The sequence below is a fragment of the Oncorhynchus tshawytscha genome, linkage group LG07, assembly GCF_018296145.1.
Source record: "Oncorhynchus tshawytscha isolate Ot180627B linkage group LG07, Otsh_v2.0, whole genome shotgun sequence".
Taxonomy (NCBI): Eukaryota; Metazoa; Chordata; class Actinopteri; order Salmoniformes; family Salmonidae; genus Oncorhynchus; species Oncorhynchus tshawytscha.
Window position 1 is genome coordinate 75,050,288 of NC_056435.1, and position 13,628 is coordinate 75,063,915.

At 43.0% G+C, this 13,628-nt stretch overlaps 1 protein-coding gene across 1 annotated transcript; it reads left to right on the forward strand.

Moving 5' to 3' along the window:
• Window positions 1-3,411: 3,411 nt before the first annotated feature.
• pdrg1 (p53 and DNA-damage regulated 1) lies at window positions 3,412-11,952 on the forward strand. Its single transcript, XM_042324971.1, has 5 exons — window positions 3,412-3,533; window positions 9,937-10,012; window positions 10,263-10,337; window positions 10,670-10,750; window positions 11,617-11,952. Exons 1-5 carry the CDS (start codon window positions 3,456-3,458, stop codon window positions 11,697-11,699), a joined length of 393 nt encoding a protein of 130 aa, XP_042180905.1. The 5' UTR covers window positions 3,412-3,455; the 3' UTR covers window positions 11,700-11,952.
• The last annotated feature ends 1,676 nt before the right edge of the window (window positions 11,953-13,628 follow it).

Below are 13,628 nucleotides of genomic sequence, written 5' to 3' on the forward strand. Positions count from 1 at the left end.
ACTCCCACTGGGCCAAAGTCATCCTCATCATCTTTGTGACGAAGCCTGAACTTGGCGATCCTCCCCGCAGGTACTTCACCCTCACTCTCATCCTGTCCCACCTGCCACCACTTTTAATTCATCCTGTCCCACCTGCCACCATGTTTAATTCATCCTCACTCTCATCCTGTCCCACCTGCCACCGCGTTTAATTCATCCTCACTCTCATCCTGTCCCACCTGCCACCACGTTTAATTCATCCTCACTCTCATCCTGTCCCACCTGCCACCATGTTTAATTCATCCTCACTCTCATCCTGTCCCACCTGCCACCACGTTTAATTCATCCTCACTCTCATCCTGTCCCACCTGCCACCACGTTTAATTCATCCTCACTCTCATCCTGTCCCACCTGCCACCACGTTTAATTCATCCTCACTCTCGTCCTGTCCCACCTGCCACCACGTTTATTTCATCCTCACTCTCATCCTGTCCCACCTGCCACCACGTTTAATTCATCCTCACTCTCATCCTGTCCCACCTGCCACCATGTTTAATTCATCCTCACTCTCGCCCTGTCCCATCTGCCACCACGTTTAATTCATCCTGTCCCACCTGCCACCACGTTTAATTCATCCTCACTCTCGTCCTGTCCCACCTGCCACCACGTTTAATTCATCCTCACTCTCGTCCTGTCCCACCTGCCCCCACGTTTAATTCACCCTCACTCTCATCCTGTCCCACCTGCCACCATGTTTAATTCATCCTGACTCTCATCCTGTCCCACCTGCCACCATGTTTAATTCATCCTGACTCTCGTCCTGTTCCATTTCCTCCTCAAGCTCTTCCAAAGGTTCTGTGCGATCCTCCATACCATACTCAAAACATTTTCCATTTCGCTCCTTTTTATCTTGTCCATCGTCTCGTCCTTCATCAGATCTTCCAGAAGGCCCATCCATGTTTATTCATACGTTGAGGTTTTCCATCTGTCTTTCATCCAGAGATAGTAGATGGTAAATCCTGTTCAGGTGTAATAAGTTGTTTTATAAAGATACATTATATGTTTTGACGTTTGTCTTTCTGGATTACTGACCTCTGCCTGCCCTTGACCTGACCTCTGCCTGCCCCTTGACCTGTCCTCTGCCTGCCCCTTGACCTGTCCTCTGCCTGCCCCTGACCTCTGCCTGCCCCTTGACCTGACCTCTGCCTGCCCCTTGACCTGTCCTCTGCCTGCCCCTTGACCTGTCCTCTGCCTGCCCCTTGACCTGTCCTCTGCCTGCCCCTTGACCTGTCCTCTGCTTGCCCCTGACCTGACCTCTGCCTGCCCCTGACCTGCCCTCTGCCTACCCCTGTTCAAATAATACACTTTGTTATTTCAACATCTGGGTCTTAACTTAAACTTGATCAAAAGTGCTCCTAGAGTGCTGGGAACATGAACCAAATCTGAATACATGCTTTGGGTGGTATTGGCTCTGAGTGTGTGTGTTAGTCAGGGGAGCTATGACAACAACCTATGTGACAAGTGAGAGGAGCACAAAGTGGTGTTTAGGGCCAGGGCTGAAGGTCTCTCCTCTGCCCTCCCTGCCCATGGCCCTGGGAGCAGCCACTGATTAGGGGGACAGCAGCTGCCATTAGAGCATGGGGCTTATAGGAGACATGGGCGCACACACACACTCACACTCACTCACTCACACACACACTCACACACACACACTCACACACACACACACACACACACACACACACACACTCTCACTCACTCACACACACACTCACACACACACACTCTCACTCACTCACTCACTCACTCACTCACTCACTCACTCACTCACTCACACACACTCACTCACTTACTCACTCACTCACTCACTCACTCACTCACTCACTCACTCACTCACTCACTCACTCACTCACTCACTCACTCACTCACTGTTGGCTGGCACCACAGTACAGCTGCTTCAGTCAGGGATGAAAGGCAAAGGGTGTTGGCATGGCAAGAGAGATGGGGTTGTATGGGAGGGAGTTGAGCCCTCTGTGGTTACATCCCACCCTGGTTTCTCCCTCAACCAGTGATAGATCTAGGGTTGCTTGAGAGGGTAAGAGATGTTGAGGAATGAGTAGATTCAGTTGTAAGTGAACATTTAAGAACACAATACTATGCATTCTTTAATATATTCACAGATGGATCTAAGGACCCTAAAACAGGGAGGACAGGAGCAGCTTTCAGTGTTCCAGAGTTTTGAGGTGACAGTGATGAAAACAGCAATGGATAATTTATCTGTTTACACAATGGAGTTGTTGGCCATACTATTGGCTGCAGAGTGTGGAGGAGGAGGTGAGGCCAGACAGAGTAGTCATCTGCTCTGATTCCTGTGCAGCACTAAAAACCCATCCTCCAACCCCCATGTTATCTGCAGCACTGATGAGTTTAAATGCATTTGTGTCTCAGAGCAGACAGGATGTATTGTATGAGGTTTTGCAGTGTTTGTACAGGGTGAAACAGACGGGGTATTTGTGATGTTCCTCAGGGGACCAGCTCATATGCATATACTGTATTCTATACTATTCTACTGTATCCTAGTCTATGCTGTTGTAACGGATGTGAAACGGCTAGCTAGTTAGCGGTGGTGCGCGCTAAATAGTGCTCTGAGACCTTGAAGCAGTGGTTCCCCTTGCTCTGCAAGGGCCGTGGCTTTGTGGAGCGATGGGTAACGATGCTTTGTGGGTGACTGTTGTTGATGTGTGCAGGGTCCCTGGTTCGCGCCCGGGTATGGGCGAGGGGACGGTCTAAAGTTATACTGTTACACTGTTATGACATTGCTCTGTCCATATATTCATATATTCTTAATTACATTCCTTTACTTAGATTTGTGTGTATTGGGTGTATGTTGTGATGTTTTTGTTTAGATATTACTTGTTAGATATTGCTGCACTGTCAGAACTAGAAGCACACGAATTTCACTACACCCGAAATAACATCTGCTAACCATGTGTTTGTGACCAATAACATTTGATTTGATTTGAGTAGAGGGGAATGAGGAGGTGGATGGTATCACCAAGCAGGCTCTTAAACATCCTAATGTTGACATGCAATTGTCAATCAGTAAAGCAGACGCCAAGGGGTTAATAAGAACAATGGTTAAAAACAAGTGGCAAGAGATGTGGAACAGGGAGAGAAAGGGACGACACACAAGGCTGAGACTGGGATACACGGCATGATTTTTTTCACTGTCTCTGGTCCACACTCCAGTCCAATTGGTGGAGGTAATGCACTTTAAACTTGGTTGCCAACTGCCATATGAAATCCACAGAAGAAGAAAATAAACGTATTTGGGTCTTTGTTTCAATGAAAACATATTCATTCATCTTTAGGACTTCAGTCGTCCCTTAGGGTCAATTTTTTTATAATGGGAACCAAATATGCTGTGAAGTACTTGCTGCACGTAGGACATATTTTTGTTGCTACACACAGCCATCATGGAGGCGGAACGAATTTTACAATATCTGACCGAAGTTGAAGAGGCAGCAGAGGATGTTCTTGCAAACAAACAACAGGTAATGCTTAGTAATTCAAAAATACTTTGTACGAACACGGTTACTGTCCATGATGCTAGCTCTCAGGCTAGTTAAATCGGTTGTAATTTGACCAAACATTGGCTGGGAAGCTAGCGAGCCATTTGACAACCCTAAAAACACGCCACTTCGATACAAGGGACTTTCACCCCCCTAATTCTCCTAACGTACTACGAAAAAGTCGTAGTTGTATCGAATGGCGTATTTTTGGGGGGAATCACCGGGACATGGTTAGTCGCACCTAGAGTGGGCTTTATGGAGCTCTCCACTATCGGCTCGGCTTGATAACCACAGCCGGTTATACACTCGTTTTCCCCAGCGACCATTTTGTACCATAGAGAATGATAGAGGCCTCTAGTGGCCATAAAGCCGTATTAGCATGGACAGGGCCATTGAGGGTTTCCACCATTTTAATGTAGTCAACTAGGGGAGAAGGGGGTAGCTGCAGGTCAATATGGCGTCTTTTTAGTATGGGGGAGTTCAGGGTTGCCAGGTGTAGCAAGAATTTTAAGCACAATGACCTCCCAAAACGATTTATTTAACCTTTATTTAACCTACGCTTTCCATCAAAATTATTTTTATTGCTTAAGAATATGTCTCAAGAGAAAAGATAATTTGCCCTTTTTAAACTCACCAAATCATTTTCCATCAATAGATGACGATTTAACTTGTTTGACTGTTATGATTAAGCTATAAGACCCAGGGAGATGTGGTAGGCTATAAAGCCAATATACCACGGCTAAGTGCTGTTCTTAGGCCATGTCCCACAAACCCCTGGGGTGCCTGATTGCTATGATAAACGGGTTACCAACAGTAAACAAATTGTTTTTGTCAATTCTCAGGCCGACTCTTTTCTCTGTATATATCAACAATGTCGCTCTTGTTGCAGGTGATTCTCTCGTTCACCTCTACGCAGACGACACCATTCTGTATACGTCTGGCCCTTCTTTGGACATTGTGTTAACTAACCTCCAGACGAGCTTCAATGCCATACAACACTCCTTCCGTGGCCTCCGACTTGTTTTACGCTAGTAAAACCAAATGCATGCTTTTCAGTCGTTCGCTGCCTGCACCTGCCCGCCCATCCAGCATCACTAATCTGGACTGTTCTGACTTAGAATATGTGGACAACTACAAATATCTAGGTGTCTGGTTACTGTAAACTCTCCTTCCAGACTCATATTAAACATCTCCAATCCAAAATTAAATCTAGAATCGGCTTCCTATTTCGCAACAAAGCCTCCTTCATTCACGCCGCCAAACATACCCTTGTAAAACTGACTATCCTACCGATCCTCGTCTTCTGCGATGTCATTTACAAAATAGCTTCCGAATCTCTACTCAGCCAACTGGATGCAGTCTATCACAGTGCCATCCGTTTTGTCACCAAAGCCCCTTATACCACCCACCACTGCGACCTGTATGCTCTCGTTGGCTGGCCCTTGCTACATATTCGTCGCCAGACCCACTGGCTCCGATCATCCCCAAAGCCAACACCTCCTTTGGCTGCCTTTCTTTCCAGTTCTCTGCTGCCAGTGACTGGAATGAATTGCAAAAATCGCTGAAGCTGGAGACTTTTATTTCCCTCACTCACTTTAAAGCTATCTGAGCAGCTAACCGATCGCTGCAGCTGTACACAGCCCATCTGTAAATAGCCCACCCAATCTACCTACCTCATCCCCATATTGTTTTTATTTACTTTGCTGCTCTTTTGCACATCACCATCTGCTCATCCATCACTCCAGTGTTAATCTGCTGAATTGTAATTACTATGGCCCATTTATTGCCTTACCACCTCACGCCATTTGCACACACTTTAAATATACTTTTTTTCTACTGTGTTATTGACTGTCCGTTTGTTTATTCCATGTGTAACTTTGTGTTGTTGTATGTGTCACACTGCTTTGCTTTATCTTGGCCAGGTCGCAGTTGTAAATGAGAACTTGTTCTCAACTGGCCGACCTGGTTAAATAAAGGTGTTCTCAACTGGCCTAGCTGGTTAAATAAAGGTGTTCTCAACTGGCCTAGCTGGTTAAATAAAGGTGTTCTCAACTGGCCGACCTGGTTAAATAAAGGTGTTTTCAACTAGCCTACCTGGTTAAATAAAGGTGTTTCAACTAGCCTACCTGGTTAAATAAAGGTGTTCTCAACTGGCCTACCTGGTTAAATAAAGGTGTTCTCAACTGGCCTGGTTACCTGGTTAAATAAAGGTGTTTTCAACTGGCCTACCTGGTTAAATAAAGGTGTGTTCTCAACTGGCCGACCTGGTTAAATAAAGGTGTTTTGGCCGACCTGGTTAAATAAAGGTGTTCAACTGGCCTACCTGGTTAAATAAAGGTGTTCTCAACTGGCCTACCTGGTTAAATAAAGGTGTTCTCAACTAGCCTGGCCTACCTGGTTAAATAAAGGTGTTCTCAACTGGCCTACCTGGTTAAATAAAGCCTGGCCGACCTGGTTAAATAAAGGTGTTCTCAACTGGCCTACCTGGTTAAATAAAGGTGTTCCTGGCCGACCTGGTTAAATAAAGGTGTTCTCAACTGGCCTACCTGGTTAAATAAAGGTGTTCTCAACTGGCCTACCTGGTTAAATAAAGGTGTTCTCAACTGGCCTACCTGGTTAAATAAAGGTGTTCTCAACTAGCCTACCTGGTTAAATAAAGGTGTTCTCAACTAGCCTACCTGGTTAAATAAAGGTGTTCTCAACTGGCCTACCTGGTTAAATAAAGGTGTTCTCAACTGGCCTACCTGGTTAAATAAAGGTGTTCTCAACTGGCCTACCTGGTTAAATAAAGGTGTTCTCAACTGGCCTACCTGGTTAAATAAAGGTGTTCTCTGGTTAAATAAAGGTGTTCTCAACTGGCCTACCTGGTTAAATAAAGGTGTTCTCTACCTGGTTAAATAAAGGTGTTCTCAACTGGCCTACCTGGTTAAATAAAGGTGTTCTCAACTGGCCTACCTGGTTAAATAAAGGTGTTCTCAACTGGCCTACCTGGTTAAATAAAGGTGTTCTCAACTGGCCTACCTGGTTAAATAAAGGTGTTCTCAACTGGCCTACCTGGTTAAATAAAGATGAAAAATACATAAAAAAATACCTGTGGTACACGGTCTGATATACCAGAGCTTTCAACCAATCAGTATTCAGGGCTCAAACCACTCAGTTTATAATTGTAAATAAATCATGTTTGTGTATGTAGGCCTGCTTCAAAATATGTACAAACAGAGTACTCATTCGAGAAGTTCTCCCGTTTCGCATACTTTGATACTCTGACCCCCTCCCGTGCTCCAGTTTGCGAGCACAGAGCACGGTAGAAATGTCCGTTTCATTGTGTTTTTTTCCCCCACAACAGAACGAGGGAGTTGAGTTCCATTTCTAATTTCTTCTGGCGCATTCCGTCAGACCCTAGAACAGAGTCAAAAACCCTACGCTTGATACGGTTTTTCCCATAAGAAAAGTTGACATTAGAATATAGTTTTTCTTTAAACCTCCACCCTGAGAGGATGTATCTAAAGCACTGTAGTTCGCCTTAAAATCATTTTGTTTTGTCGCCGTTATCAGTTCTAGCGCATTCATATGTTTTTGGGGGGTTGGAAATGAGTGTCTCCATAATACCCATATATAAATAGCCTGCCTACAACTGGTCAAAACTGGTCAGACGTGCGTGCTGATCTGTCTCCGTGAATCGGCTTCCTGCTGCAGCGCTTTCTCAACACTCCGCACACACACACAGCCCTGCGCCCTTCCCCACTCCCTCCCTCCCCCACTCCCTCCCTCCCCCACTCCCTCCCTCCCCCACTCCCTCCCTCCCCCACTCCCTCCCTCCCCACTCCCTCCCTCCCCCACTCCCCCCTCCCCCACTCCCTCCCTCCCCCACTCCCTCCCTCCCCCACTCCCTCCCTCCAGTAACAGTCTGCTAACTGCCTGATAGTCAGCAACAGGTCACGGTAAATATATATATTTTAAGAAGAATGCATGGCAGCGCGGTGCAATTTTGTATGCCAACAATCTGCAACCAATATATTTTCACCCGCAACATCGTTTTCAAAGTAGCCACATTTTCCCTGGAAAACCACGGAAATGGCAACCAAAGAAAAGTAGTGGGTGTGGAAGGAGTGGGTTTGGAGAACGTGCTCTGTTATAGTTTAGATGGTTTTGATGTTTTTTTGTCTTCAATGTCTTACCACGCAACTACCAGTGGTGGAAAAAGTGCACAATTATCATAAAATTAAAGATACCTTAATTGAAAATGACTCAAGTAAAAGTGAAAGTCACCCAGTAAAATACTACTAGAGTAAAAGTCGAAAAGTATTTGGTTTTAAATATACTTAAGTATCAAAAGTAAATTCAGTTCCTAAAATATACCTAAGTCTCAAAAGTATAAATCATTAAAAAAATTCCTTATATTAAGCAATGCAGATGGTACAATTGTATTTTTATTTACAGATAGCTAGAGTTACACTCCAACACAGACTTAATGTAAAAACAAAGCATTTGTCTTTAGTGAGTCCGCCAGATCGTGGGGATAACCAGGGATGTTCTCTTGATAAGTCTGCGAATTGGACAATTTTCCTGTCTTGCTAAGCATTCAAAATGTAATGAGTCATTTTGGATGTCAGGGCAAAATGTATGGAGTAAAAGGTACATCATTTTATTTAGGAATGTTTTTTTTATTTTTTTTATTTCACCTTTACTTAAACAGATGGGCTAGTTGAGAACAAGTTCTCATTTGCAACTGCGACCTGGCCAAGATAAAGTTTAGCAGTTCGACACCTACAACAACACAGAGTTACACATGGAGTAAACAAAACATACAGTCAATAATACAGTAGAACAAAAGTCTACAGTAGAAACAAAGTCTATATACAGTGAGTGCAAATAATGTCAAATAAGGGAGTATAGTAAAGTAGAGGTAAAAGTTGTCAAAAATATAAATCGAAAAGTACAGATACCCCCAAAAACTACTTAGGTAAAAATACTTTAGAGTACTACTTAAGTACTTCACACCACTGACAACTACCACACATTAAGCTACAGTACAGCGAGAGTTTGGACTTCTGTTTCGAAGCCAGTGGATGAGTCTTATTTCACTGTTCATTTTACACAAATAATTGTAAATGTTCAGTTATAAAACTAAAGGTTAGTTTAATTTTATTAAAAGTACTGATGGTGGGTGAACTGTTGCTTCATGAGTTGTATGCTCTCTTGGCCAGGGCGCTCTTGAAAAAGAGATTTTAATCTCAATTCCTGGTTAAATAAAGGTAAAAAATCAAATAAATCCATGCGGCTTACTGCGGCTGTAACCCTGATACTAGGTAGTTACTGGACAGCCGTGCTTGTCAAGCGGGAGCGAAAGGCACTGTGTCTCGGTGTTGTTGCAGTTCAGCCCTCCACGTTGAGTAGTAGACTGACTGTATGTGTCAAGGTGACATCTCCATGGTTATCAATATTAGGTATTTCTTGAGTAGGCTGCTATCCTACTTGAAATAAAATCATGGGGGGATTGCCACGATAGCGAACGCCGGCGACACAGCCGTGGTATCGTGGTCCTGTCTCATGTCAACATGCATGTTTATACAATGCTGGTCACTGGCAGCCCAATCAGACACGCGACATGGTATTGAGGCAACAAATCTGACCAATTAGCTGATTCGCTTTCCATACACCCTCTCCTTTCGACACACCCACTCGCCCAGTCACCATATTGGGCTGCAGCTAACCATACTTGCAACTGGTTTGGACTTACAATTTCATTGGTTGATTCTTCCTGATGACCCTGTTAGTCATGTCCAACCAGGTCAACAGGAGGGATCAGCAAATCGGGGAAAAAAAATGGACTACTTCAAAATGGAGATAGTCTTAATGGCATAGATACAAAGATGAGTCCTCTATCTCTATGGTTCACACAAACATTCTCCATTCAGGCTGCAAATGCTTACATTTTCTCCTTAACTAGATTTGAATGGCAAGAAGGCAGAAAAAAAACGAACCAGTCGCCGGGATAAACAGGTGTATTACCAGCTGTGCACATCAAGCCGCACAGCCGGCTGTGGAGACCCATAAAGCCCACTAGCAGCTGTGGAGACCCATAACGCCCACTAGCAGCTGTGGAGACCCATAAAGCCCACTAGCAGCTGTGGAGACCCATAAAGCCCACTAGCAGCTGTGGAGACCCATAAAGCCCACTAGCAGCTGTGGAGACCCATAAAGCCCACTAGCAGCTGTGGAGACCCATAACGCCCACTAGTGGCTTCCCAGGCTAGGTCGTACCCAGGCAGCACGTGCCGCTAGCTAGCTATTTTTTTTTATACTTTCCATTTTCCACACATCCACTCGGTGTCACTATGTAATACAGTTAACACAACTACCGCTGTGTCCATGTGGCTGTTAGATCGTGGATCTGGACACGAAGCGGAATATGAACAGGGAAGCGTTGAATGCTCTGAAACATGAGATGGCATCGGAAGGTGGGTGCAGAACAATGACAGTTTGGAGCTCTTATTCAAAGATGAATACAACCCAAAAGACACTTCCTCCCTCTTTGATACACTCAATTAAAAGTCACAGAGAGTCACAGAGCTGTGGACAATGATGACATTTCATATTAGTCTTTCTAAATAATTATTCATGTTCCATTATCTCTCAGAAAATACTTCTATATTTAAAAATGAATCACCGGCAATTTAATCTCTTCTTATCCTTTTTTTGTACATGCAGAAAAAGTGAAGGTTTGCTTTGGAAACATGTTCATCAAATTCCCCAAAGCAAAGACGAAAGAGATGATACAGAGAGGTAAGAGCTGTGAAGCAGGATGCCAGCCTCTGTAATGTCCTGGTTAATGACTGTGAAGCAGGATGCCAGCCTCTGTAATGTCCTGTTTAATGACTGTGAAGCAGGATGCCAGCCTCTGTAATGTCCTGTTTAATGACTGTGAAGCAGGATGCCAGCCTCTGTAATGTCCTGTTTAATGACTGAAGCAGGATGCCAGCCTCTGTAATGTCCTGTTTAATGACTGTGAAGCAGGATGCCAGCCTCTGTAATGTCCTGTTTAATGACTGTGAAGCAGGATGCCAGCCTCTGTAATGTCCTGTTTCATCTGTCGTGTGTTGGGTTTCTCTGACCAGACCAGCAGCAGCTAGACAAGGAGATCAACAACCTTCGCCAAGCCCTTAAAGACAAACTGAACCGCCTCAATGAACTGCAAGGTAAAAATCATTACATAACGTCATCAACCATGCTTCCTTTAGGCTGTAGTGAACAGTATAGGGCCCGGTTTCCCAAAAGCCTCTTAAGGATAAGTTCATTTCATCATAGAACCACAGGATCCTATGGTTTTAATGATGCGCTTAGCCTTAACATGCTTTTGGAAAACCGGGCCCTGATCAGTAATGTATCCTTCAACAATACATAACCTAATGTTATGCTGCATTACCTCCAACAATACCTAATGTTATGCTGCATTACCTCCAACAATACCTAATGTTATGCTGCATTACCTCCAACAATACCTAATGTTATGCTGCATTGCCTCCAACAATACCTAATGTTATGCTGCATTACCTCCAACAATACCTAATGTTATGCTGCATTGCCTCCAACAATACCTAATGTTATGCTGCATTACCTCCAACAATACCTAATGTTATGCTGCATTGCCTCCAACAATACCTAATGTTATGCTGCATTACCTCCAACAATACATCGATTGTTTGCATTATCTCTTCCGACAATGTATAGTTGTTTGCATTATCTCCGTCAACAATGCACAGTTAGGCTGCATTACCTCCTCCGACAATGCATAGGCTACATTACCTCCAACAATACATAGATAGTTCGCATTATCTCCTCCAACAATGCATAGTTAGGCTACATTGCCGCCTTTGACAATACATAGGCTGCATTACCTCCTTTGACGATGCATAGTAAGTCTGCATTACCTCATTCGACAATGCATAGCCTGCTTTACCTCCAACAATGCCTAGTTAGTTTGCGTTACCTCATTCGACAATGAATAGGCTGCATTATCTTGTGATGTGGATAGTGTTGTAAAGACTTGTGTTTGTGTTTCCAGGGAAACCGGAGCTGACGGGATACAACCTGTCTCCTCTTTCCGAAGTCGAGGTGAAAGCCATCAACCACCTGATGAAGAGATGAGGTTAGGGTTTTAGATTGGGTCTGACCCAATGGCGGCTGGTGGTAATTTATATTGGAGTCTCTGGAACAGAATTAATGGAACAGTATCAAACACATGGTTTCAGGAATAATAGATCCTAAACCCCACGTGGACCCTCAACAGTGGGAGACTCAGAAATGTTTTAGTAAAATATTATAAAACGTATATAAATGCAACATGTGAAGTGCTGGTCCCTTGTATCATGAGCTAAAATAAAAGATTCCAGACATTTTCCATATGCACAAATGTCTTTACATCCCTGTTAGTGAGCATTTTCCTTTGTCCAAATAATCCATCCAACTGACAGGTATGTTTTATATCAATAAGCTGATTAAACAACATGATCATTACACAGACGGCTCAGAATACATTAGAGGAAAAACCAAAAGAAATTGAGGAACTTATTCCAGCAAGATCAAGTGTAATATATTATAAAAACAAAGTAAACTGGATGGAATATGTGGAAAATTAAAAAAAATATATATTTTTTTTACTTGTTACAAATGACGGAGTCACCCATGATTCACCATATTATATTTTGAAAGAGAATGAAAAGTACTTTAATGTTTTCATTTCATTCTCCATCTTCTCTAACCAAAGTTAATTGTATGGATTTCTTTTTCTATGAATAATGTAAAATTAACATGTGTACAGAAAGACTCATGTGAAGGACAAATTACGGAGGAACTTCTTGATGCAACTAAAGCCTTTAAGGATGGGAAAACTCCAGGGCTGGATGGCATACCAGTGGAAGTATACCAAACTCCAGGGCTGGATGGCAGACCAGTGGAAGTATACCAAACTCCAGGGCTGGATGGCATACCAGTGGAAGTATACCAAACTCCAGGGCTGGATGGCATACCAGTGGAAGTATACCAAACTCCAGGGCTGGATGGCAGACCAGTGGAAGTATACCAAACTCCAGGGCTGGATGGCAGACCAGTGGAAGTATACCAAACTCCAGGGCTGGATGGCATACCAGTGGAAGTATAACAAACTTTTTTTGATATACTCAGAGGACCATTATTAGCATGTTTTAACCACTCCTATATAAATGGTAGATTCAGATACTCAACAAGAAGGTCTGATTTCATTATTACTGAAATAGGATAAATCTAAAGATCCAGTCCAAAAAAAAAGGAGGCCCCTTACACTTCAGTGTTGTGATGGAAAACATTCTAGGAGAGTGTATATATAGCGTATAGAATTAGAAAGATATTGTTGAATATTATTCATTCTAATCAGACAGGTGTTTTACATGGACGATACAGTGAAAAATCTGGGAAACCAGGCCTGCTATTCATAGCTGACGTTGAAAAGGCTTTTGATAAAGTACGATTTGACTTTATATATAAATGCCTGAACAATTTTAATTTTGGAGAATCTCTTATAAAATGGGGTGAAGTTATGTATAGTAGCCAGAGGTGTAAAATAGTAAATAATGGCTTCTTCTCAGAAGGTGTTAAACTGTCAAGAGGAGTAAACAAGGTTGTCCATGATCGGCATATCTATTTATTTTGAAATGTTAGCTATTAAAATCTGATCCAACAATAATATTAAGGACCTAGAAATCCAGGGCTTAAAAACTAAGGTGTCGTTGTTCGCTGATGATTCATGTTTTCTTTTAAAACCACAATTAGAATCCCTCTACAGCCTCTTAGAGGATCTAGACACTTTTTTTAACCTCTCTGGATTACAACCAAATTATGATACTTGTACTTCACGTATTGGATCACTAACAAATACAACTTGTACTTACCGTGTAGTTTACCAATAAAATGGTCTGACGGGGATGTGGACAGTATCAGTATTCATATCCCGAAATAAATTAATGATCTCACTACAATAAATTGTAATAGAAAGTTAGCAAAAAAATAAATACGATTTTGCTACCGTGGAAAGGAAAATAC

Excerpts from the sequence above, each read along its gene's own strand:
- pdrg1 (XM_042324971.1), top strand. The coding sequence starts at position 3,456 with ATGGAGGCGGAACGAATTTTACAATATCTGACCGAAGTTGAAGAGGCA. Across the intron at positions 3,534-9,936 it reads TTCTTGCAAACAAACAACAG|ATCGTGGATCTGGACACGAA; the intron begins GTAATGCTTAGT and ends TGTGGCTGTTAG. Across the intron at positions 10,013-10,262 it reads ACATGAGATGGCATCGGAAG|AAAAAGTGAAGGTTTGCTTT; the intron begins GTGGGTGCAGAA and ends TTGTACATGCAG.